Below are 22694 nucleotides of genomic sequence, written 5' to 3' on the forward strand. Positions count from 1 at the left end.
GCCACACCCCCTCCACCCTGTGAACCCCACCCAAAGAAAGGTCAGGAGAAATCAGAAGGAAATTAGAAGCCACACACCTGAAATCCCTGAAATGATAAGCACCTGGAGTGGGGAAACAACTTGGTACTTATATTATCTGAATAATTTCACAAGTCTGGGTGACACAGACATAGAAGAAATTAGAAGCCACACACCAGAAATTTCTGAAATGACAGCAACTGAAGTAAAGAAACAGCTAAGGGCTTACACTGCTTAACTTCGCATGCCTGTATCTAGGAGTCTGAGCAACTATTTGGAGGATAACAATGCGCGGCATAGTAACTACTGATCGCCTACTGAGGCAATTTGTGAAATTCAAGGTCATTCTCACTGTATTGTTTTAGTTCATTTTATGGTTTATTTTGCTTTATTCTCTTTAAAATTAAAATTTTTTTTAACTGAAATTCAAAAAGCCCTGACAGACCAGAGCACAGGCTAATGTGCAACAGTGGGTGGTCTCAACAGACTGCAAGCACTGTGCAGAGCACGAGGGGAGGAAAGGCAGACCAGGAACCCTGAAGGCCACCAGGCCAGCTGACCTCGCTGGTGTGCAGAGCAGGTGACGGCCTGCACAATGCACTTTGTTCTCAAGTGGACAAGGAGAGTTTCCAAGACAGCTACACACGGGACCATAAAATGAAGGTTCAATAAATGTAAAAGGATTAAATCATTTAAGGTATATCCTCCCTTCATGGTGGAATTAGAAATCAGTAAAAGAAAATTACAACAGTGATAATGCAACAGAAACAGAATTCAAGTCACATGTGCAATCTTAAATTTTTGTTTTCTACTGCCACAAAATAAAAAGCAAACAAGTGAACTTTAATAGTTTTTATTTGGCCATACACCCAAAATACTCATTTCAACATTAAGCAACGTTTAAAAAATGAGCTATTTACATTTTCATCCATGTCATCTTCAAAATCGAGTATTTTACAGTTAACAGCACATCTCGGTTTGAGCTAGCCCTGTGTCAAGTCCACAGTGACACCCAGCCAGCGTCTGCCACGCTGGACCCCACAGTTCTGCATGGCAAACGAAACAAGTCAATGTGCTTTCATATCCATCCTTTAGTTTTTTCAAAGAAAAAGTATCAAACTGAGACAGAGCTAAACTTCTGAATATTTAATTCTATCTTTAAGGGGAAAAAAAGAACACCAACCCACTAAGTGGACAGGGCAGCTAACCTGTCTCCAAACACGTGCTCCCTTCACTCACTGCTGTTGGAGTAGGCAAAACACCCGCTTCCACCCGTTCTCAACTGGGTCCACTCTTCTCACAAGCGCTGCTGGCCACTTCGGGTCCAACCCTTCTCTCTGCCTCCCTGCTGATGCCAGTAACACACAGGTCTTGTGCCCGCTGATGGTTTATCCCCACTCCTCACATTCTGGAGTTCGGTGGGGTCTTGTCACCCAGTTATGCCACTGATGTTATCCAAGGGCTTTTGGTTGCTACTTTATGAAGAGTAAAAACCAACCCAAGAAATCCAAACAAAGAAAACCCAAACTCCCAAAACACTAGCGGTCACTGTCTGCCCAGAATCTGACTTTATAAAACACACCCATTAATGATGAAAATGAAGTTTTTAAAACAGATACTATTTTCTGAATACCCTGCGTTGGCCTTATATCTGACCACAATGTGGAATAAAGGAGCCTGCAAAGAAATAATGCAGGCTGAGAAAGAATAAGGAACCAAGCAAACACTTCTGACAAGTAACCCAAACCCAGGAGGCCAGGCAAATGGAAAGTGGACCCCAACTGGGACCAGCCACCAGGGACAACACCCAGATGAAGAATACAGCCGGGAACAAATGAAACGGGGTACACATCCTAGAGGCTCCCCAGAAACACATGAAACAACCCTCAAACAGGCACACACGTGCTATTACTAGAATTAAAATCAGTGCAGATAACTGCTGTAATTTTTTTTTTTGTACTGGGGATCGAACTCACAACTATGCACTTGCCAGGCGGGCGCTTATGCCGCTGAGCTAAATCCCTGGCCAACTGCTGCATTCTTACAAGTTAAGAAAACAGTGGCCTTGGTGTGATTTTTGTAAAACAATGAATGACAATCCCAAAATCACAAAATCACTACAAAATCACAAAACTACCAAAACAATGGCAACCAAAAATCAATGGCCTGCTCCAAAATCCCTTTTTGCCCTCCCTTGTGCTGCTCTAACAGAATACCTGACACGGAATCATTTATAAAGAACAGAAAGTTACTTCCTACAGTTTTGGAGGCCAGGAAGTCCAAAGTCCAAAGGGCCACATCTGGCCAAGGCGTTCCTGCTGGTCATCCCACGGTGGAGGTGGAGGGCACGGGAGCCTGTGTGCAGGAAGAGAGGCCCAACCTCTCCTGCCACCACGCCTACTCCTTGGATGATAACTGTTTACACCCTAGAGCAGCGTGAACTCCCCTTAGGGGTCCCACCTCAACAGTGCTGCAGTGGGAACTCAGGTCCCCAACAGAGAATTTTGGGGACACGCTCATGCCACAGCACCAGAAGACCCTGAGGAATACAGCATGATCACAGCAGACTAAAGTCAGTAATTAATATAAAACCCAAAGGATTAGATCCTATTCAGATACGAAACTCTCCAAATGTGTCAAAATATAAAACCCAATATAGTTGCCAGGCAGTGGCACATACACGCTATTACACAAAAAGCTGAGGCAGGAGGATTACACTTCAAGGTTGAGGTTAGTCTGGGCAACTTACCAAGACCTTGTTTCAAAACACAAAATAAAAAGAGGTGGAGATGTAGCTCAGGAGTAGAGTACCCCCCAATTTAGTCCCCAGCACCACAAAAACAAAAGCAACTTAAGAGTACTCTTTCTTATGAACTGTACATAACAGATGTAAGAACTATACAGTGTATTAAGTAACAGCAGTCAGGGATTTAGCTCAACAGCACAGCACCTGCCTGGCAAGTGCGAGGTTGTAAGTCTGATTCCCAGTACCATAAAAAATAAAAACAGTACCAAAAAATTACAAAGCAAAAGCTCTATACAAATGAAAATGAGAGAACTGTAACAGAATTTAAAATTAACACTATTCTATAGTTTAGAATCAATACAATTAAATTTGCACAATGAAATTAAATTGAATGGTAATCATACATCTGCACCTGTCATATGCAAATTGAATAAATTTTCATTTTAAACACCCATGGAACACATTTTAAAGATCTTAGGTCCCACCATACATGGTTGCACAGGCCTGTAATCCCACCACCTGGGAGGCTGAGACAGAAGGATCACTGTGAGTTTAAGGCCAGCCTGGGCTACTACAGAGCAAGACCATGTTTTAAAACTCCCAAAACAAGAGAAAAAAGCAAATAAAGATGTTAGGTCCCAAAACCTCAATAGATTATAAAAAGCAAAAATTACATAAATTGTATTTTCTTTCCACAACATAAAAATCCTATAGGTAGCGAAAAAAAAAAAAAAAAATTTTTTTTTCTTTTCTTTTTTGGTACCAGGGATCAAACTCAACCTTGCAGTTGTCAGGCAGGCACTTGTGCTGCTGAGCTAAATCCCCAGCTCCCTTTTATATTCTGAGACAGCATCTTGCTGCATAGCCCAGGCTGGCCTTGAACTCTCTTATGTAGCCCAGGCTGGCCTCAAACTCACAGTGATCCTCCTGACTCAGCCTCCCAAGTGCTGGGATTATAGGTCTGTGCCCAGCAGCAAAAAAAAAAAAAAAAAAAAAAAAATTAAAAACCCAGAGAAATTTTTAAATATTCTTAATTGTTGAAATAAAATGTTAATGATAAACTATTTAGAAAACACGGTTTCTACACATCAAAATGGCTGGGATGTTGACATTTTTTAACTTAGAGGTAACTTAAAAGCCTTCAACATAGGCATTTGTGTATCAGTGAAAAATAAGCAATCACACTCAAAAATGAGAAAAAAATCTGAAGAAAATAACTATAAAATGAGAAATTATTTTAAACCACATAAAAAGAATCGTAACAGATAAGATACTAGTTTTCAGATGGGAAAAAGCTTTAAGACTAATCAAATAAAAAGTAAAAAATAGAACTAGGACAAAGTAAATGTCTCAAAAGTGACAAAACTGGAAATCTCTACTAATATTTTCCATTACCCAATAAAATTATTAAATTTCAACAAGATAAAAATTCTTCTAGAATATAGATTACATAAACTTAGTAAATAATAAAATGAGAAATATATTTTAAAACAGAAAATCTTACAGTTGCTTACATTTAAAAACGGTTAAGTCATGAAAGAAGCTGACAATTATCAAGAAATCATTTCCAAACAGAGCTCTAAATGTGGACGTTTTACAAGCAGTCTTTCAGTCTTCCATGGAACAAACCACCCCCACCATGCAATAACTGCTTAGTGCACAGAAAAATACAGCCATTCCATTTCCTTTGTGGAGCCAGCAAAATCCCAATGTTACAATTTGTACAACAGCCCCAAAGATTCCTCTGCTCATGTGAAAATGTAAACGTCTACATAACATGAAGACAAACAAGCCAAATAATCCTGCGACACCAGCAGGCGGTCACGCTCAAGGACTCGTGATGCCTAGCGAGGCCGCATGCTGGACAGCGCAAGTCTGCAGCGACCAAAATATATTTCCTTTGATTTTATTTGGTAGTATTTCAGCATAATCTCGTTTTGCTTGCTCAGGTTTACTTTCCACCCTAAAGTCACCGGGACTTGAATACGGCTTTCAGAACCAATACCTCCTGTACTGAGCACCTCCCAGGTGGGCTGGAACAGTCCCACACAGGTCAGGCTGGTGCTAGGGAGGGGCCCGGGCCCTCCAGGACACCTGCAAGGGATGAGGCATGTGAGTCTGCCAGGGATAGTGGCATTGCAGTGTGACAAAAGCTTAAGCAGTTTACAATGCACTGAGACTCTACTTTAAAGCTAAAATTGTGGTGAATTTCTTTAGGTATAAGTATGCATGTTATTTCAATTCTGAGAGTTTGCAAACTGAGTCTTTATTAGTAGTAGTTCAACTATTTTAAGACTAGAGAAGTCTACATAAAATGCAAAAAAAAAATAGTAAATGTAATTTTTAAAAAAAGAACATAACTGGGTCCAGAAGTACAGAGATTGTTTAACATCAGAAAATCTATTACTGTAAGTCACCAACACATCAACCAGGAAAAACTGTAACATTTCCTAAAGGTATACTCGACAAGATTCTGGAGCACTTCTAATTCAAACTCAACAACAACAAAAAAAAAAAAAAAAACAGAGAATACTACCTTTCTAGGTAACTCAGAATAGCCAATTTAAAAGTAAAACACAGTGGATATTCCCATTAAAACCACAAAACAAGAATCTACTACCAGCATTATCTAACATGATACCAAATGTAAGTCAATAAAACATGCAGTGAAAAACTATTAGAAGAAACACCATCACAAGATGCTATCAGTGTATTCCCTGAAAAACAAGGAGAAATCACTAGAACCAACTGGATGCTGCATTCCTTTGCTTAGAACGTTCTCATAGGGTTCTGTCTTAATGAACTCATCTCTAACACTGTTTGGAGTTCAACTGTCGCTCTCAACAGACCGAAAACCCTACAAAGCAGGCAGGAAGCCTATTTGCTTCGCCGTCCTGTCTCTAAGACTCTGGCATAGTGTATCTACCCAATCAATACTGGTGTGGGAATGAGTGCACCCCTCCTCCCCGCCATGGTCTCTAACATTTCGAAACCAGTCAAACTCTTTTGGTCAGTCCAACACATCGTTAGCCCGTTATGAGCCTGGAAGCAACTAACATGGTACTTTTATAGAACTGTTATAAAACTAATTTCTCCACTTCCACTCATTTTCCAAATACTGTACTTGTGTAACTGATTTGTAGAACTAAGAAGTTTGACTGCCTTGTTGAAAGACTTTTCAAAGCTGTCAAAAAGTGCTCACAAGAAAATAACAACTCAAGAAATACTAAAACTCGTAAGTCACAATCCATAAACTGCGTAAGTAGCCAGCAGAGAAGAGGCCCTTCCTAAAGTGACACTGAAGATAAATCCGAGGTCTCACAAAGTGACTCTTTCCTGAGTCAGTGCAGAGATAGCTGCTCTGTGCCAAAGCCACAGCAGTCTCCAGACACCAACCATCTCACCACCACCCCGGGTGACTCATTAAGCAACAGAGCACACAGGGCCTGGTTTGTGGGCATCTAAGCATCTACAAACAAAAGGCTACATCCGTAATTGTTATATTTTGTTTTTATTCAAGGGTTTACTCACAGGCAGTACTTTAGAGTCAAGCTTTTTAATTAAAGACCAAACCTAAAAAAATCTTGCAAATACGACACTGGTGAAAAAATGATCGTCTTAATAATTTAAACCTCATGTGTCCTTTGGAGTTAGATGTCTTTAACAACTAACAGGATGTATATGATCAAGACCATTTAAAATAACCAAAAGCCACAGACAGTGAGTCGATTTGTCACAAAGATAACCATCAGCATCAGTCGAGTGAGGAAACTCAGCAGCTAATTTGCCCTGTAACAGGATGGATTCTGCGCTTCAAAATTTTGACTCTAAAGTCTCCTTCTCCAGCAGCAAATCAGCATATCTCTGCTGAAGCTCCTTTTCTCTTTCCTGTTGTCTCTGCACATCTTCTTTTAGACACTAGAACACAGAGAAATATTCAATGGTTAGTTCATATTTAAGTGTACTGAAAATTATTGCATCTTCTTTAAAACAGCTGCATTCATTCATAATTCTTAAGAGACAAATGTTTCCCAAACAAAACACAGAGCAAATACTCTTGATGTGAAACCAGTCCTGCAGTCCCTCTCGGCTCTGATCATAAATTACTTCCTTGTAAAATCTCTGCTGCCACTTTAGACAAACAAGTCACTTCTGTCCTCTCAATATGACTCCTTAAGTGCTGGTCATCTGTAACCAGGTAGAGATTCTCACACATACTTGGGAAAGAAATCTACTAAACCTGGCCAGAGGAGTCTGATGTTCTGGAGTGACCAGCTAGGTTCCTGCACCCTAATTTATCACACAAAAGGACACTGCTTTGGTTTCCCTAGAGATTGAATGAGATGAAATTAAGCTCAGGGGAACAAATGACAAGAGCTGCCCACTCTACCCCACCAGTGTATCCTGCAACAATATGAAAGCAGGTGCACGGAAGGCCTGTCACCATCATTTGTCCACCAAGACTCACAGGTGGCTGGGTTAGAAAGTCACGTGATGCTCTCACTGGAAAAAGCCTGCCAGACCCACTTCCGAGATGGTCGGAGAGGGACAAGGGGAGGATCATGCTTCTACGAGCTCTCCTGCCAAGTAAGGCTGAACAGCAAAACCCCACATTACCTCCAGCCTCCGGGGAATGGCAGAATCTTCATGTTTCTTGAGTTCTTCAAAAGTGCGCAGCTCCAAGTGCGCCTGCTCAATTTGGTCCCATAGGTCATTCAGCTGCTTCATGAGCCCCATGGCACGGGACTGGTAGCCTCCAAGCAAAATTTTCATCTTTTTTTCCATCTTAGCCGCCCTCTTGGCTTCTGTCGTCATGTGACCCCTATTTATCTGGGAAGAGGTTATATCAACAGCTGTAAAGACAGCAGATTATTCAATACAAGGGCTAAGAAGGCACCTCTGGTCCATCTTAGTGCTTCAAAGCAAAAACAAACCAGAGCTCCCTACAACACAGCTACTGAAACACAACTTCTTCTAAGAAGGGTTTACCCTGAATGCACTGGGTTGGTTTTTTTACAAGTCAGTCACAAACAATCCATAAAACTTCATGAATGATTCAACAACCAAGCAGGCTTGAGATTCACTGTAGGAAAAACTTTTATCTATTTTCTGAAAATAATTTCTACTACCCTTCATCTGCAGAGATTCTGGACTGGCAGAAACACCTTATTATCGTTTATCTAAAAATGCACTTTTATGTTCTGTATCGGTGGGCTGGGGATTTAGCTCAGCGGCATAAGTGCCTGCCGTGCAAGCAGGCGGTCGTGAGTTCGATCCCTGGTACCGATAAAAAGGAAAAAGACAAAAAAAAAAAAGTTCTATATCGGTTCATTTTTAGTAAGTGAACACTATTCTGATTAAAATATGACACTTCAGACCAAACATAACTCCCTCAATCTACCTGATTATTAGATCCTAAATATGGCATAAAACCCATAAAGAGAAGAGAAAATCTGTATCACATTTGGTATTTTTTTTAAACACTGAGGAGTAAAAAGATAACAAAATTAAGAGAAATGCTGGTTTTCCCATTAAATATATACCATGAACACAGAACAGCTGCCTTCTCAAACCACTCTAAAGCTCCAGGAAAAGAATTTTACAGTATATGAATTCTCTTAAAGAACAAGAGAAACCACAGAAGAACGAGTTCACCATATCGGAGCATGTGAACTCCTGCAGCAGGACACAGCCCCACAGAGGAGGCTGGGGGCAACTGAGTGCTGTGTTCCACTCCCCGCTACACAACCACTTCCCAGTTTAAAGTGACCTGCAAAGGCTTGTTCTAGGATTATATGGCCAACGCTTTAGGAATAATTATGAACTGTTCATTTCTTTGTGTCTGTGAGCACCCGCCCCCCCCCCCCGCAAAAAAACTGATTCCTTCAAGTGATTTCTATAAGCAACTACAACTGGGTAAGATAATGTATACCCAAATGAAACTCTGTAGTGTCTGCGGACTTTTAGGGTTGTTGTTTTTGTTTATTTTTGGTACTGAACTCTGAACCTTGCACTTGCTAGGCAGGCGCTTGTGTATACTCTGTAATGTATGCCAATACAAAATAATGTACCTGAGAGCACTCAATAACAAGGCAGACAGTGTGATAATGTAAATACTTTTTTTTTTTGCACCATACTAAATGTAGGGTAGTACTATGTAAATAAAGAAAAATGGTACCATGGAGAAAATCGTCAAATACAAAATGATAACATAAAACTATACCTACGATGTTTCACACATGTGTAGAGAAATATAATCCCCCAAATAAATATACAGCTTACCCTAACTCTGAAATGTCCACTTTAATGTGTAACATCCAATTTCAAAATAGAAGTTCAACACCTATCATTAGACTTCATAAGAATGCAAAAAAAAAGTAAATGCCCATCAAAATGTAAAGTACAATATGCTTCTACTGCAAAAGGTATACTTCATATGTATCCAGCTTAGTTCATTTAAGTCAAAGTCACGTAAACTTTGGGGCAGAGGGGCACTGTATACAAAGAATGTGCCTTAGCAAGATGAAACGGATATAAAATTGAAGTTCCTTTAAAACCATTACTTTAGCACTTTATAAAAGTTAAGCGTTTCTTTAGTACTTTATAAAAGTTAAGTGTTTCTTCAGCAATGCAAAGAACAAATCTCTTTTTTTTGGTTCTAGGGATCGAACTCAGAACCGCGCACTTGCAAGGCAGGCACTTATGCCGCTGAGCTAAACCCGCAGTACAAACAACAAATCTATGTAAACTCTTATGTCCCATAGAGAGCCATTTTCCACTACTAGGTCCCAAATCAGAATCAGTCCCGTGCATCACACACCTTCCCTGCGGGTCAGCAAGCACTGCAGGGGCAGCCGCGCATGGCACTCTCTTCTCCCTAACTATTCTGAGCTGATGTTAAGTTACTTAACCTCTGGTGGGTCTCACTTTCTCCAACAGTAACAAAACAGCAACTGCTGCTACAAGTTATTAGGAAGCTGAAACTGGAAAACGTATGTGAAAGCCCTCAGACACCTACAACCTGGCACAGAATAATCCGTCAAGGAATGTTAGCTTGGTATTTTACAGATACTGTGAGTTCGACCACTTTGTTCTCTGATGATGAGAGATGAAGGGTAAGACTTTAAAATCTTCTTAAATTCCAACTTTAATAAAAGACTGTGCCAACCTCTTGGGAATAAAACAAGGGAAAACAGCTGTTCCTTAGTATGTCTTTTAAGAACCAACAGATCAAACAGCACACAATGGACCTCTGTCCTACAATGTAAGATTATCAGAGCAAGGACAGCCTCAGAGCTCCTCTGCCCTATAAGAAGACTTTCTAAACCTCGAGTTCAAATGAGGCAAAATGCCCAAGTAGTACAGGGACCCTTCTCCAGGGAACACCCAAGAGAGGTGGAAACTGCCCATACAAAACTTGTGACCAGCCAAAATGTGGAAATACCCCCAAACATCCCCAAAAAAGGGAGTAAACAAAATGTGCCATTATCCAGACAATGAAATATTCCCTCAGCCATAAAAAATAAATATAACAGTTGTGAACCTTGAAAACACCGCTAAGTCCAAGAAGCCCAAAAAGCCCATCACAAAAGACAATACATATGATTCCACAGCTGCGAAATGTCCTGAAAAAGCAAATCTACAGGTACAGAGAGGAGATGAATGGTTGCCGAGAGCTACACAGGCTCAGGAAACAGATAGTGACCACCAGTAGGTACAGGAGGACGGAAACATGCCACAGTTGACTGCAGTGATAGCTTCACAATTCTAGAAAGCTAAGCCACCACACAATACAAATGAGTGAGCTATATGGTCACTTGTATCTCAGTAAGGCTACTGTGAAAACAACGTATCCAAATAAAATACTGCCTCCTGTGAGAAAAAAGAAACAATCTACATCCTTAATTGTTCTGGATTCAAAATGCAAAAAATGTTTCCCCAAAAAAATCAAATTAGTACTCTCCATGTCTAGGTTCTAGAAGGTGGTAGGAGAAAGGAGTTAGATTTCTTTTAAAAAAAGCAAAAATTCTACCCTCATACATTTTATACTACAGTCTAGGTAAGACTACAATAATTTGCATTTGCCCCCTCCCAGTTCATAAATTCCTGGAGCGCATCTTTAAAACCAGTGCTCTTCACGCTTGAGAACACCTGTGGCGCTTTTAAAATGTCCCAGCACCAATGCCCTAGCCTCCTGACTCTACTGGTGTCCTTAAATCGCCTAAAGGTTGTAACAGGCAAGCAGGATGGGAAACAGGCATCAAATGGGCAGCTAACAGTGATTTGCGCAACTCCACCCACCAAAAGGTCCTCCTTCCCAACAACAAATGAACCAGTTCCAATAAGTTCCAAACTATCTATTTGTTTTTAGCTTTTTTTGAGACAAGGCCTCACTAGGTAGTTCAGACTGGCCTTGAACTCAACTCTGTAGCCCAGACTGGCCTTGAACTAAGAGCAATGATACGCACGTGCCACTATGCCTGGTTACATGCCATTCCTCGGGTTGTAATTCACCGTCCTAAGAACACCCATGTGCAAATCCCAGTCATGTGCAAATTCATGTACACAACCGAGGATCTTCAGAGCACAGAATTTCAAATTAATCATTTTTAAAATTAGTCATAAATTACCATCTTCATGAGTTAAGAGGACTGAATTATCTTCACGGCACTCCTCCATGATCTTTACTAATGGCCCTCCACAGACCTCGGATTTCCCATTTGGTGTAACAGCTTAACACCATTGTTCAAAGACACTCTTCCATCAGTCATCAAAGCACATTCTGTACTATTAATACCCTGTCCCTGTGTCGGGAATTACCTCATCTCATACAGTTGAGTCACTTACTATCCCCAAACCCTCTGGGAATTTCAGACTCCAAAGTTGTTTTAATTTGTTGCCAACAATTACACTTCATCTAGCCTCACTCCTATTAAAAGTCTTCTGGCTCACCTATATTGTGCTAAAAATTCAAGCAAACAAGGAAAGCAGTTTATATAAACATAAATTTAATTACAGAAAAAATTAATTTAGCTGAATAACTATAGAAAGTCCATTGTAAGACATAAAACACAGCTTTCAATATTCAATTTCAGTGACCTAAAGTCTGCCATCTGACTATTAAAACGTGAAGACAGCTACTGGCAGGCTTTGTAAAATTCTAAACCTAGGAGTGCTCAATATACTTTAAAGCAGGGGAGAAACAAACAAACAAAAGGCTATAGTTTCTACTAAAAGCTAATAAATCTTAAGCATGAAATACACATGCATACATGAGACAGAAATACCTTAAGTCAGTCCCAAATCCCCACCAACACCACACAGCACATACATACACAGTTAAGTACAGGAATATAAAGCCGTATGATACAAAATATGAAGAAAACTAGGCTCTGTTTAACTAGATTCACATTTTTAAAGTCCTTTTAAAAATAAATAAATAAAAACCTTTAGATATTAACAACTGTTCTGAAGGACAATGTTTGTTTTAAAAGATATCTTATTTTTATATATCATTTACCAAAAATTCTCCAAGTGCCTGTCAAATCAGTATGTCTCAGAGCTTATCAAATATCTTTTTAAATGCCACTCAACTCTGTATACAGGATGAACCTACAGCCACACCACCCTGAATACACCAAACCCTGTCTGTATATAGGACAATACCAACCTGAAATGTAGACTACACTAACTCGAAATCTGAAATGCTTTACTTGTAGGTGCTCTAAGTTATGTCAGGAACTGATCTTTGTTCTTGAGAGCTGCAGAACTGAAAAGCATTTCCCTATCAGGCAACTAGAATGAGACATAGATACCTACCAGCCTGCAACTGCCCACCTTCTACAGAAGCCAACCTGAAATCAGCATCCAGGTAAGACAGACTTTGGACTACAGTCCTCCATCTTCCCTGCCAGGTAGTTTTTCAAGGCAGTCACCTTTCTTGCCTCAACACCTGTCTCTTAATTGCCACTGATGCAGTGTGCAGCCAGACTTGCATTCATTACCCTTGAGACCAAATACTCTGTTGAGTAACAAACAGGTCTTTTATAGGTCAGTAGGACTTTTGGTGGGGTGGGACCAGGGATTGAACTCACGACCTCACGCTGGCCAGACAGGCATTTGCACCACTGAGCTAAGTCCCTGGCCCCAGACAGGTCTTTTAAATACAGCTTTCGATGAGGGAGTGTAAAGGCCACTACTGTGCTTTAAAAACACATCAGCACAACATTTCAAATAATCTTAAGTAAAATAAAGTTCACCGTTATTATATGTATTAGGAATCTAAGGCAGACCAACACCTGACACAAACTTGACTTCATCCAATATGAAAAGGTAATTCAGTCCAAAGCAGACAGATGAGAATATATTTAACACACACGTGAGGAGGGCCAAGACTCACAAATCATAATTCATGCATCATAATTTTACTCATGATAAAACTGCTCTCTGGGGAGACAGGTACAACACAAGTGGCTAGTATCTGATGACGCTGGGAGGAGACAGGAGGAGTCATTACAATGACCTCTGGGGCAGGTCTGAAAATTCCTGTGTTAAAAAGACTTCTTCACTCAATTTTTAATATCTACCCTAAAAGCTACTCAGTTATACTAACCCTAAGCCATACACTATCAACCTTCAAAAGTCAACGTAACTAGAGGCCAGGGTTTTAGCTCAGCAGCGTTAAGTGCCTGCCTGGCAAACACAAGGTCATGAGTTTGATCCCTGGTACCAAAAAGAAAAAAAGTCAACATAACTAACAATAATGAACATTTACATTTCAACACACTAAAATGTATACAAGAAATCTTAAAAGCTACAGATATAAAATCAATTAATACTAACATTCTCAAAACTTACAGTATATGAAACTTAGGCCCTCTTCATTTAAGTTAAAAGTTCTTGATACCTCATCATATCCAAGTGAGTTTCAACTAATATTTAGCATTCAAGAGAAATCCCACTTACTAATGTGGGCTGTTTGTTGCTGTCTCATTTAGTCTCACAGGATCTCAGTCTCAGTTCCATCAAATAAAACCTATCACCCACACCGAATTTACAGACAAAGACGTCTAAGACCCAGATAGGTAAAGTGACTTGTCCTACGCCACAGAGCCCTACCCAGTGATGATGCTGTGGCACCGTGTCCTGCTGTAAGCCCAACACCTCAGGGTACAACTCAGCCAACAGGACAAATGTCCTCCTTGCCCAGCCCCAACACACATACATTACTGAAGAAGTTCAACCACTGGACTAAATGGCTTACTGCTACCAAGCAGCACCCTGAAAAGCAAATTATGCTAGACACATACAAAAGAGCCCTTCACAGGTGGAGCTGCCCATCACTCTTTCCCTGACACAGACATTAACCTGTATGTTCCCACTTAGGACAATTTCACTTCACATTTGACAAAAGCTTTTACTTTCTTCAACTTATACCTTGACGTTCCTAATTCTTTCATTCTTAAGCTATGAAACTAGTGAGAAAACAAACATCTCTCTGCAAAAATTTTACAGGAAAAAAAAGGTTACACATGACAACTTTTTAAAAAGTAGGGCAAAATTTAACTAGTGTTTAAATTACTCAAACAACAAAGCTAATCTTTACAACAGACTAAATGAAAGCAAGTGATCAGGTTTTCTTTTTAAAAAATCCTATGTACTATAGTAGTGAAAAATAAATGAAAAAGTATATCATCATTCCAATTTAGTTTTAAATACTTCCTCCCTTCATCTACACGCTGAAAGAAAGATAAAAGGCTGTGTGTGCACAAAAATGTTTGAGGTGACCACAACTGGATAGTAGGCTTCTTCTATATTTTTTCTACTTCTGTTAAATTTTCTACAAAGCATGGGTATTATTTTTAGAAAAAGTCTACAAATGTTATTTTTTTAAATGCATAGAAGAGAAACTGTCTCAAAAAGACTGGCCAGAGACCAATGGAAAACTGATGGTCCCCAGGAGATGAATCAGCGGACCTGTAAGTGTTTCTTTGGGTCATTACAAAAGGGGGCTGTATGGGACTTATAAAAGTGTAATTGTTACTTTCAAGCTCACTGAGCTTGTTAAGGTTGCTAAGCTTAAAAAATTCCAAAATAAACACTCCCTCCTTGGGCCTCCAGTACTGTCTTCAGTGAGAGACTGCGAGGGAAGTGCAGGAACATTAAGAGCATCCCTCACTGAAATGCTGCTTGCTCGGGAGCCCAGAACATAACCGGTGAGCACTGCAGAAACAGGGTTAAGACTACTTGAAATACACATTCAGCAGCAGCAGCTCCACTTCCTGGCCATCCTTCAGCAATGGGACCCTTGAAAAGTAAAGACGTGGGGCCATCACCATGCCTGTAAACTAGTTTGTGAGTGGCTTTCCTTTAGCTTCCATGTGCCTCACCGGACAGGGTTTCCAGGGAACTTGCTCTCTACGCATGAGCTACAGGGGCAAGGAGGTTAACAGTGCTCAAGTCTACCAGGGGAAGCAGCCACCAGACTAGACTCCTGGTCAGCAAGCCAACAGCAAGGCACACCTACTGCAATCCTTCCAAGACAGGAGCACACTGAGGGAGCACCCGCATCTGCACTGTTGGGAAGGGAAACACAAACTTCCCAGAATAATATCAGTGGCACCTGGGAGTGCCAAGCAGCCTGGGCACTAGGGAGACCTCCAGGCTGCTTTCAGCATTCCCCAGGGACAATTAAGAACTCTGCCAACGCAGTCGAGGGTCATGGAGAGGGCAGGCCCTGGAGACAGCATCCCACAGACTGGGAGCGTCGCCCTGGCACTGCACACCACTCCTCCCAACACAGCTCCGAGACAGGGGAGCAAGAGCAGGCACGGCGGCGACAGTGACCACTGTGGCACCCTCCAACCACACTACCCACCAACTCGCCTTCACCCTCCTTTCGCTCTCCAGCACTATGGAAACTTGTCCCTCTGTAAAAATAACCAGCTCCATAATGAAATCACTGAGAAAATAGGATTCGTTGTGCAGCCAATTTTGCTGAAACATAACCCTCAGGAAAGTCAGGGGTCCTCAAAAGAGTTTTACAGAAACACTGGGAAGGATTTTAAATGTGTTATCTGTGTTTTTTAAGTTACTTTATTGCCAATAAGTCAACACTACATAATATTTCTTGACTACCTTGACTGCGCCAGTAAAATGCAGGGAGACATATTACTGCTGGACTCAGCTTCTACCTCTAAGGAAAGCTTTCCATTTTTATAGCTAATATGACAAAATCCACTTTTCAGCCAAGCTTCCTCAACACAGCCATTTAGATACTATTTCAAATACTATTAAATTTAATGGCAGGCCTAAATTCAGACTTTTCGTTTGACTTTTGCACCAGTGGAAATTATTTCACTCAAAATAATTATGTCTTCAGATGATTTCCTATTTCCACTTAAAGTGGAAACAAATTAGAACACTTCAAATTCTATTTGCATTTCCCAATACGGAAGTGACTCATTTATCCGGCACCATCACTGGGCAGACAACTGCCACCCCTGAGAGCAGAGAGCACTCCATTCTGTCCCCAGCTTGGTACCCGGGGCCCAGAAGAGTGTCCGGTACACAACACATGCTCACTCGCACCCTCTGAACATAAAGAGTAAATAAGAGGAAAGTTCTTTTATTTTTTAACCAGTTGGTAAAGGTTTTCCTTCTCTGGAGGGGGCGGAGGTTGAGACAGGAAGTTCAGCCTGTAGTGCAGGCTTGCCTTGAACTCCTAGCAATAGCCCCGCCTCAGCTTCTCAAATGATGGGATTACAGAAACCACCACCACACTCAACTTCCAGTTGTTCCTTCTTTTAAAAAGAGAAAGAAAAAAAAGACATTGAACAGAAATTAAGCTTGTCTTCTTCCTTTGGAGGATCAATACAAACAGCCACGGCTCAAGGCTCTGCGCTCCAACTGAACACCTGCTGTGCCCCCAGAAACCGTTCAGATGCACAAGATCTTGCCGCCACGTTCCTATGCCCTCTGTACATGCTCTCACCACTTTCCGTTCTCTGAGATGAGCTGTCATTTCTGCTTATCACTGCTGCCCCTGTACACACAAATGTCTGGCAAGAGTCTGAGTAAAGGGGCTAAGGATTTAGCTCAGTGGCGTAAGTGCCTGCCTGGCAAGTACAAGGACAAGAGTTTGATCCCCAAGTCTGAGTGAATTCTCCCTCTGAAGCAGAATAAAATGCATGGACTTGGTTACAATTCAAAAGTCTTTTCCACTTACTTCTGACCGGTGGGTGACTCCAGAGCTGATACGTGTTTAACAGACTTCATGTGTGCACATGCACACATGCGCACAGCTTCTGTGGCACCCTACATAAAATCTGAGAATGGTTCTAATTTTAAATGAGCAACTTAAGGATTTTCATTTAAGTATACTGAGTTTCAAATATTAATCACAAGAAATGGCTCAATAACTAGCTCCAAGATAAATCCCATGGCATATTTTTTTAATCCATTTAGGGGCCATCAGCCACGACAGAGCTGGATTTCATCTTGCCTGATGGGCTGTGATCAGGCCACAATTTACATTCACTGTTCCAAAGTTCATGGCAGCAAAAGTCAAACACACTGGCAGCCACGGTGTGCTGTGCGTGCCCAGAAAGGCCATCTCCCTGAACCCAAGAGTGGGGAGGGTAATTTAAGTACAGCATTTAGTTTATACAATATAACTGGAGTTCCTTCCCCACAACAAACTTTGAATAATGTTTATAATTTAGCAATCAACTGAAATGATGAAAGAATTACCACAAATGAAATAAAATATTTATGTATTTCAAACCAGTAAAATTGAATCTTCAAAAGCTAAGAGAAACCTTGTTCTGAATCTGGGATGGATACAAATAAAATGGGGAATTTGTTTATTTGGGTCTTTGAGTTGCTTTTCTCCTTAAAGATTTAATGAACTTTCATTTGAAATAAGCATAGTTTACTAAATTAAAGGATCTGATTAAGTATTCCTTAAAAGTAACTAGCTGGGTAAACAATGGAGCGAGTTATCCAGGAGTCAAGAAGAGAAAAAATTACTTCAGATTGTTTTATGAATATTCTTCCAAAATCACCAATCCTTCAACAAAAATAGTTCAACGGAAGATTTCAGTTCCTGGTACTGCACTGAACAAAGAGAACCACATGTTTTTAATGGTTGCTCATAAACGACCCAAATAAATCTCCAAAAGAACAGCCGTGGTTCTTTCTGCATTTTTCCCTTCAAAACTCACAAGGCCTATTCAACACAGAAATAAAAATTACTGTACTTTATGGCACCACTCACTTTGTGACACATTTATTTGCTGTTGTGAAAGTTAGTGCCTCAACAAAGTAAATGAGATTTAGAGAAAAAAAATTTTTTATTTGAAACAGCACAAAATGTCCTTGCTATTTGTGACAGAGAGTTTACCCACCTCAAATGAGAAGATTTTCAAACTAAGTGAGTATTTACACATACATGTTACAAGGAAATTTTCCAAATAGCTTTCTAATCAATTACTATGCTGACCTTAGATCAGAATTACATTGCTAACTAGCATTTATAAGAAATGAAGTCTTCACAACACTAAGTATAACTTAAACCTTAGCCATCAATGCTCTCTCCTCCCCCAACTTTAACCCAGAATAAAACACAGAGCAACAGCACACCCTGCTGGAAGTTACTAATACAGCCAGCATGAGCAGCAGCCCTCAATTTAAGGTTCTACCAAGATGAGAATTATTCTGGAAGCACTGATCTCCCACTAACTGAAAACTGAGGCTTGCAGGTATTAACCATCAGGTGCCTATAATGCAGTCTTAGAGCTTAAATTAACACTTGGAATAACTCAAGTGAAAAGACACTGCTTCACCCTGCTTGCTTCTCGCAGCCCCAACCACCCCAGGTGATTTACTGTATTGAATTAAACCTTAATATAAATATTTTCAAACCTCCTTTCTGCAAAGAAAAACTGGTAAGAACGTAACAGAGAAAACTGAAGTTACTTTCCACATACAACTGTGGGAAGTATCCCTTCTTCCCATCACATCCTGGCAGGAGAAACATCCCTAAAGACCACCATTAAGAATCCACAAGGCAGCCTGGTGGTCTGTGAACCACAATTTACATGTCACTGGCAAGATGCCGACACAGATTCTGGTATTCAAAACATGCAGACTATATTAAGAAACCACATGCCATGAAACTGCATCTAGAATGTGGCAACATTTTCACAGACGTGGAAAATCACAGAAGCTATAGTCTGGTAACCCACTCCACCCTTTCTAACTCAAGCCTACTGGAGTCAGAGCATAGACAAGTATTAAAACTTGAACATGTGCTCTCCATCTACAGAAAGGAAACCCTGTGGTCCCACTGAGTGTCTTCCTTAAACAGACTGCTGTGCAGTATTGGCTCTAAGGCTCCTTGCTCCCATGTAGGACGGGTCCAACCTGCAGGGCACTCTTTGGAAGGCCAGCAATTCTGAAACTGATTAACAAAGGCTGAGGTAAAGCAAGCACTTGAGTCTACCTTTCCTCAAGACCTCAAAGGCAATAACCAATTGAGATCTATTTTACTGAAGATGTTGCCAGTGTATTACTTGGTTCATAATGTCAATGAAGGCACATGTGAATTAGGACTGTAGAAGAATACCAACCTCCAGCCTCTTTTCAAGCGATTCAATCCTGTCCTTTTTGCTAGCTAGGTTGGCCCGTGTATAGCGGCTCTGTCCAGGAAGATACAAAACTTGACTGTAGCATTCTTCCCACACCTGGTTATAGGCTTCACTGGAGAGTTCTCCGTGACTCATTCCTTGTTTGACCACTTCCATCTCCTGCACCAGAATGTCCTGGGCCTGTTCACAATAACAAATTCAGTAAGGGTAAGCATAACAAATCGTTGCCATCAGCAGAGGGCTTCAAAAGCTTAGTTTCTGTCCTCCTCGGCCAAAGGTTAACAGTTCTGGTTGGTTGTTTCTTCTTGTAAGGGCTTAGAGGGAGGGCTTAGAGGGTAGAGAGAGCTAAGTCAAGTGGATTCAAAAGCCTATGACACAACTAGTGCGGACTAATTTTAAAAAGACAAGCATACTTGTTTCTCCAAGAGTATAAACACATTTTGCTTCTGCTCACTGTAACAGCAGCTACAATATGTCTCATTTATATACTATGTACTTAAAAGTTTACTTCCACTATCTCCACAGATCATAACCATCTTAAAAAGGAACCAATATGGCAACCTCATCTCAAAGTCAGTAAAACTAAAGCTCAGCCGGATTAAACAGTTTATTCCAGACCACACCACTGGAACAAGTGAGCAGGCAAGGCAGGACACGAGCAAGGCAGCAGCAGCACCGCAACTGGGCTGGACTCCAACGGCTCCACCAGCCAACCTGCGCTTACAACCGCACGGCAGGGAAAGGGACCCGGCCTCTTCTTCACACAGCCTGTTTCCCATTTTGAAGGAATGTCCCTGAGGTTGCCAGACAACAAGAGTACGAGCACAAACTAGATAATAATGGACCACATGGCAGGTTCCATTCACTCCTAAAGAACCTCAGTTTTAATCACAGCTTTACCATACAGATGGCTGTCTGAATGGCTTAATTTCTCTGAGCCCATTTCTCAGCTGAAAAATGAGATGCTTCCCTGACATGTTCATTAGTATTAAATAAACAATAACATATTTAAGAGCATAGCCCAACACCAGACAGAGTTCCACGAGAAATCACATAGCCCTCTCTCATCATGGTTCCAGAAAAACTGGCAACCACCTCCATGCCTTAGAGAAAGCTTTCAGTCCTTCTAGTAACACTGAAAAATAAACATGTCAAAAATACACAAACAAGAGTTTAAGGCCAGCCTGGGCTACACAGTGAGTTCAAGGCAGCCTGAACTACACAGTGAAACCCTGTCTCAAAAAGCAGGGGTGAAAAAAAACCATAAACAAGAGAAATAACCAACAACCAACCAAAAATGTTAATAAAAGTCATTTCAATAGAAAATAAAGAATAGATAGCTTTAAGCAATACCTATCGAGAAATTAAACAAATCTATTTTAACATACTTCATGAAAATTCAAAACTCGATTAAAAGAGAAACAGCATTTCATTCGAAAATTATATACAGTAAAAATGTTTAAGTTCAGCTCTTGTCCTCAGGAGAGAATGTAGCTAAGTTATCTTTAGAGAATAAGAATAAGGAATCTGCTTCAAATTCTTTTGGGAACAAAGATGAATACAAACAAAACAGAACACTGACGATATTTAACATTATTTGTTTTATATAATCCCAAAGCAGCACTTAGAATTATTATCCTCAAAACCTGTATTAGAATGTCTCTCCTCAAAATCTCTAGGAGCAACAATGGGATCCTTGTTTCACATTGCCATGCACACAATAAATTTGAGAAGATTTATTTCCTAAACTCCTTCTTCTCCTATTTTCACTCTAAAAGGAGGGCACTATGCAGTACTGACTTCAGAGCCTGGTCCCACCCGGTGATTAACTGGCCTGCCAGGGCAGGCACTCAGCGCTCGTCAGTTTCCCTATCCCACCCACTAAAAAAGAAGGCTCAAAGGTGCCCAGAAATCCAGGGCAAAATGTTGAAATATAAATCTAAACCTCCTTCCTCTCTTCACTGTCTCAAAATCCTCTAATAAACATGAATGACTTGTGCAATAAGGAGCTCAGACAGAAAGAATCTGAGGGTGTGGGAAAAGGGAGCTCAAGCAGGAGAGAAGACCGGAGGAAGAAGCCTGCGGTGCCTGCCGGCATGCAAGGCGTCTGGGCCTCCCCAGGGCTGCACACAGCAGAAGGACACCACGGCCTGGCTGGCTCAGAAACCTCCTCTCACAGATCTGGAGGCCAGAAGTCCAAGATAACTGGCTGCATCTGGTAAATACCATGGCAGAGGACACCACCAAGAGGGGCTAACACCCCTTGGTGGGGCGGGGGATAAAACCTATAGTGTAATCCCTTCCTAATGGTGCTCCCCTCCCAATGTTATGCAGCAATTAAATTTCAATCTGAGTTTTACAAGACACACTCAAACCATAACAGCTTCCAACTAGAAACTATTTCCTTATACTACTGCAGAGACTTCTAATCACAGCTGCTTGCTCTGTCAAGCAGAAAGAATGAAATGTGTACTGGAGAAGAAGCACGACACAGACTGTACAGAAATTGTTTCTTTTTTTAATCAGTACTGGGGATCGAACTCACGACTGCAGGCTTGCAAGGCAGGCACTTATGCCCCAGCCCCAGATATTGTTTCTTCATTACACATAAAAGGAAATTATGTGAAAGAAGTAAATTCTGTAGAAAGTATTTTCTTTCTTTGAACTGGTGAGTGGTTTAATGTGTTAATACTTTTAATGCTGACAGTCACCAACGGATACTTTGACTTTTCAATATTACAATGGTATAAAGGTACTATGCATCCAATATTTTGAATTCTGCCCTGTTCACAGGCTATCAACAGGCAGCACAAGAGCTCTCGTGAAAAGCTGGGCAGTAGCTCCTGCCTGCACTGTGGTCCTGCTAGAGACTGCAGCACTGCCACGAGGCATGGAGGGCTACGGGGAGAAAATGCATTTATAAAATACTATTTTCAACTTACAGTGGGTTATTAGGACATAATCCATCATAAATCCAAGAGTATCTATAAATTCTTGATTTTGTTTGGTATCAGGAATCAAACTTAGGACCTCGCAAGCAGGTGCTGCGCTATATCCCCAGCCTCTCGGTTTTCTTATAGGCTAAGTGAGTGAGCTTTAAGCATTAAAGGCACTCAGTTCTATTCTGAGACAGCAGAGCTGAACACAGAAAATGGCAATTGCTGCAACTGTCCACCAAAGCAACGATGCACATTAACCCAAAAGACCTTGCCACCAAAACCAGGATACCGGATAAATGCGGCCGTGAAATTATTTAAAGCCTGTCTTTTCACACACTTAAT

The 22694-nt window shown here is 40.9% G+C and overlaps 1 protein-coding gene across 1 annotated transcript in view; it reads right to left on the reverse strand.

Moving 5' to 3' along the window:
- Window positions 1–855: 855 nt before the first annotated feature.
- Cdc5l (cell division cycle 5 like) overlaps window positions 856–22694 on the reverse strand; it is a 44924-nt gene continuing 23085 nt past the window's right edge. The window contains exons 14-16 of the mRNA XM_003473830.5: window positions 19396–19593; window positions 7382–7594; window positions 856–6682 (exon numbers count right to left, since the gene is read on the reverse strand). Coding sequence (XP_003473878.1) covers window positions 6578–6682; window positions 7382–7594; window positions 19396–19593 — 516 coding nt within the window. The 3' untranslated portion in view covers window positions 856–6577. The remainder of the gene's footprint in view (window positions 6683–7381; window positions 7595–19395; window positions 19594–22694) is intronic.

This window comes from Cavia porcellus, unplaced genomic scaffold (assembly GCF_034190915.1).
Source record: "Cavia porcellus strain 051 isolate PalLab524CR breed Dunkin Hartley unplaced genomic scaffold, mCavPor4.1 scaffold_28, whole genome shotgun sequence".
Lineage (NCBI taxonomy): Eukaryota > Metazoa > Chordata > Mammalia > Rodentia > Caviidae > Cavia > Cavia porcellus.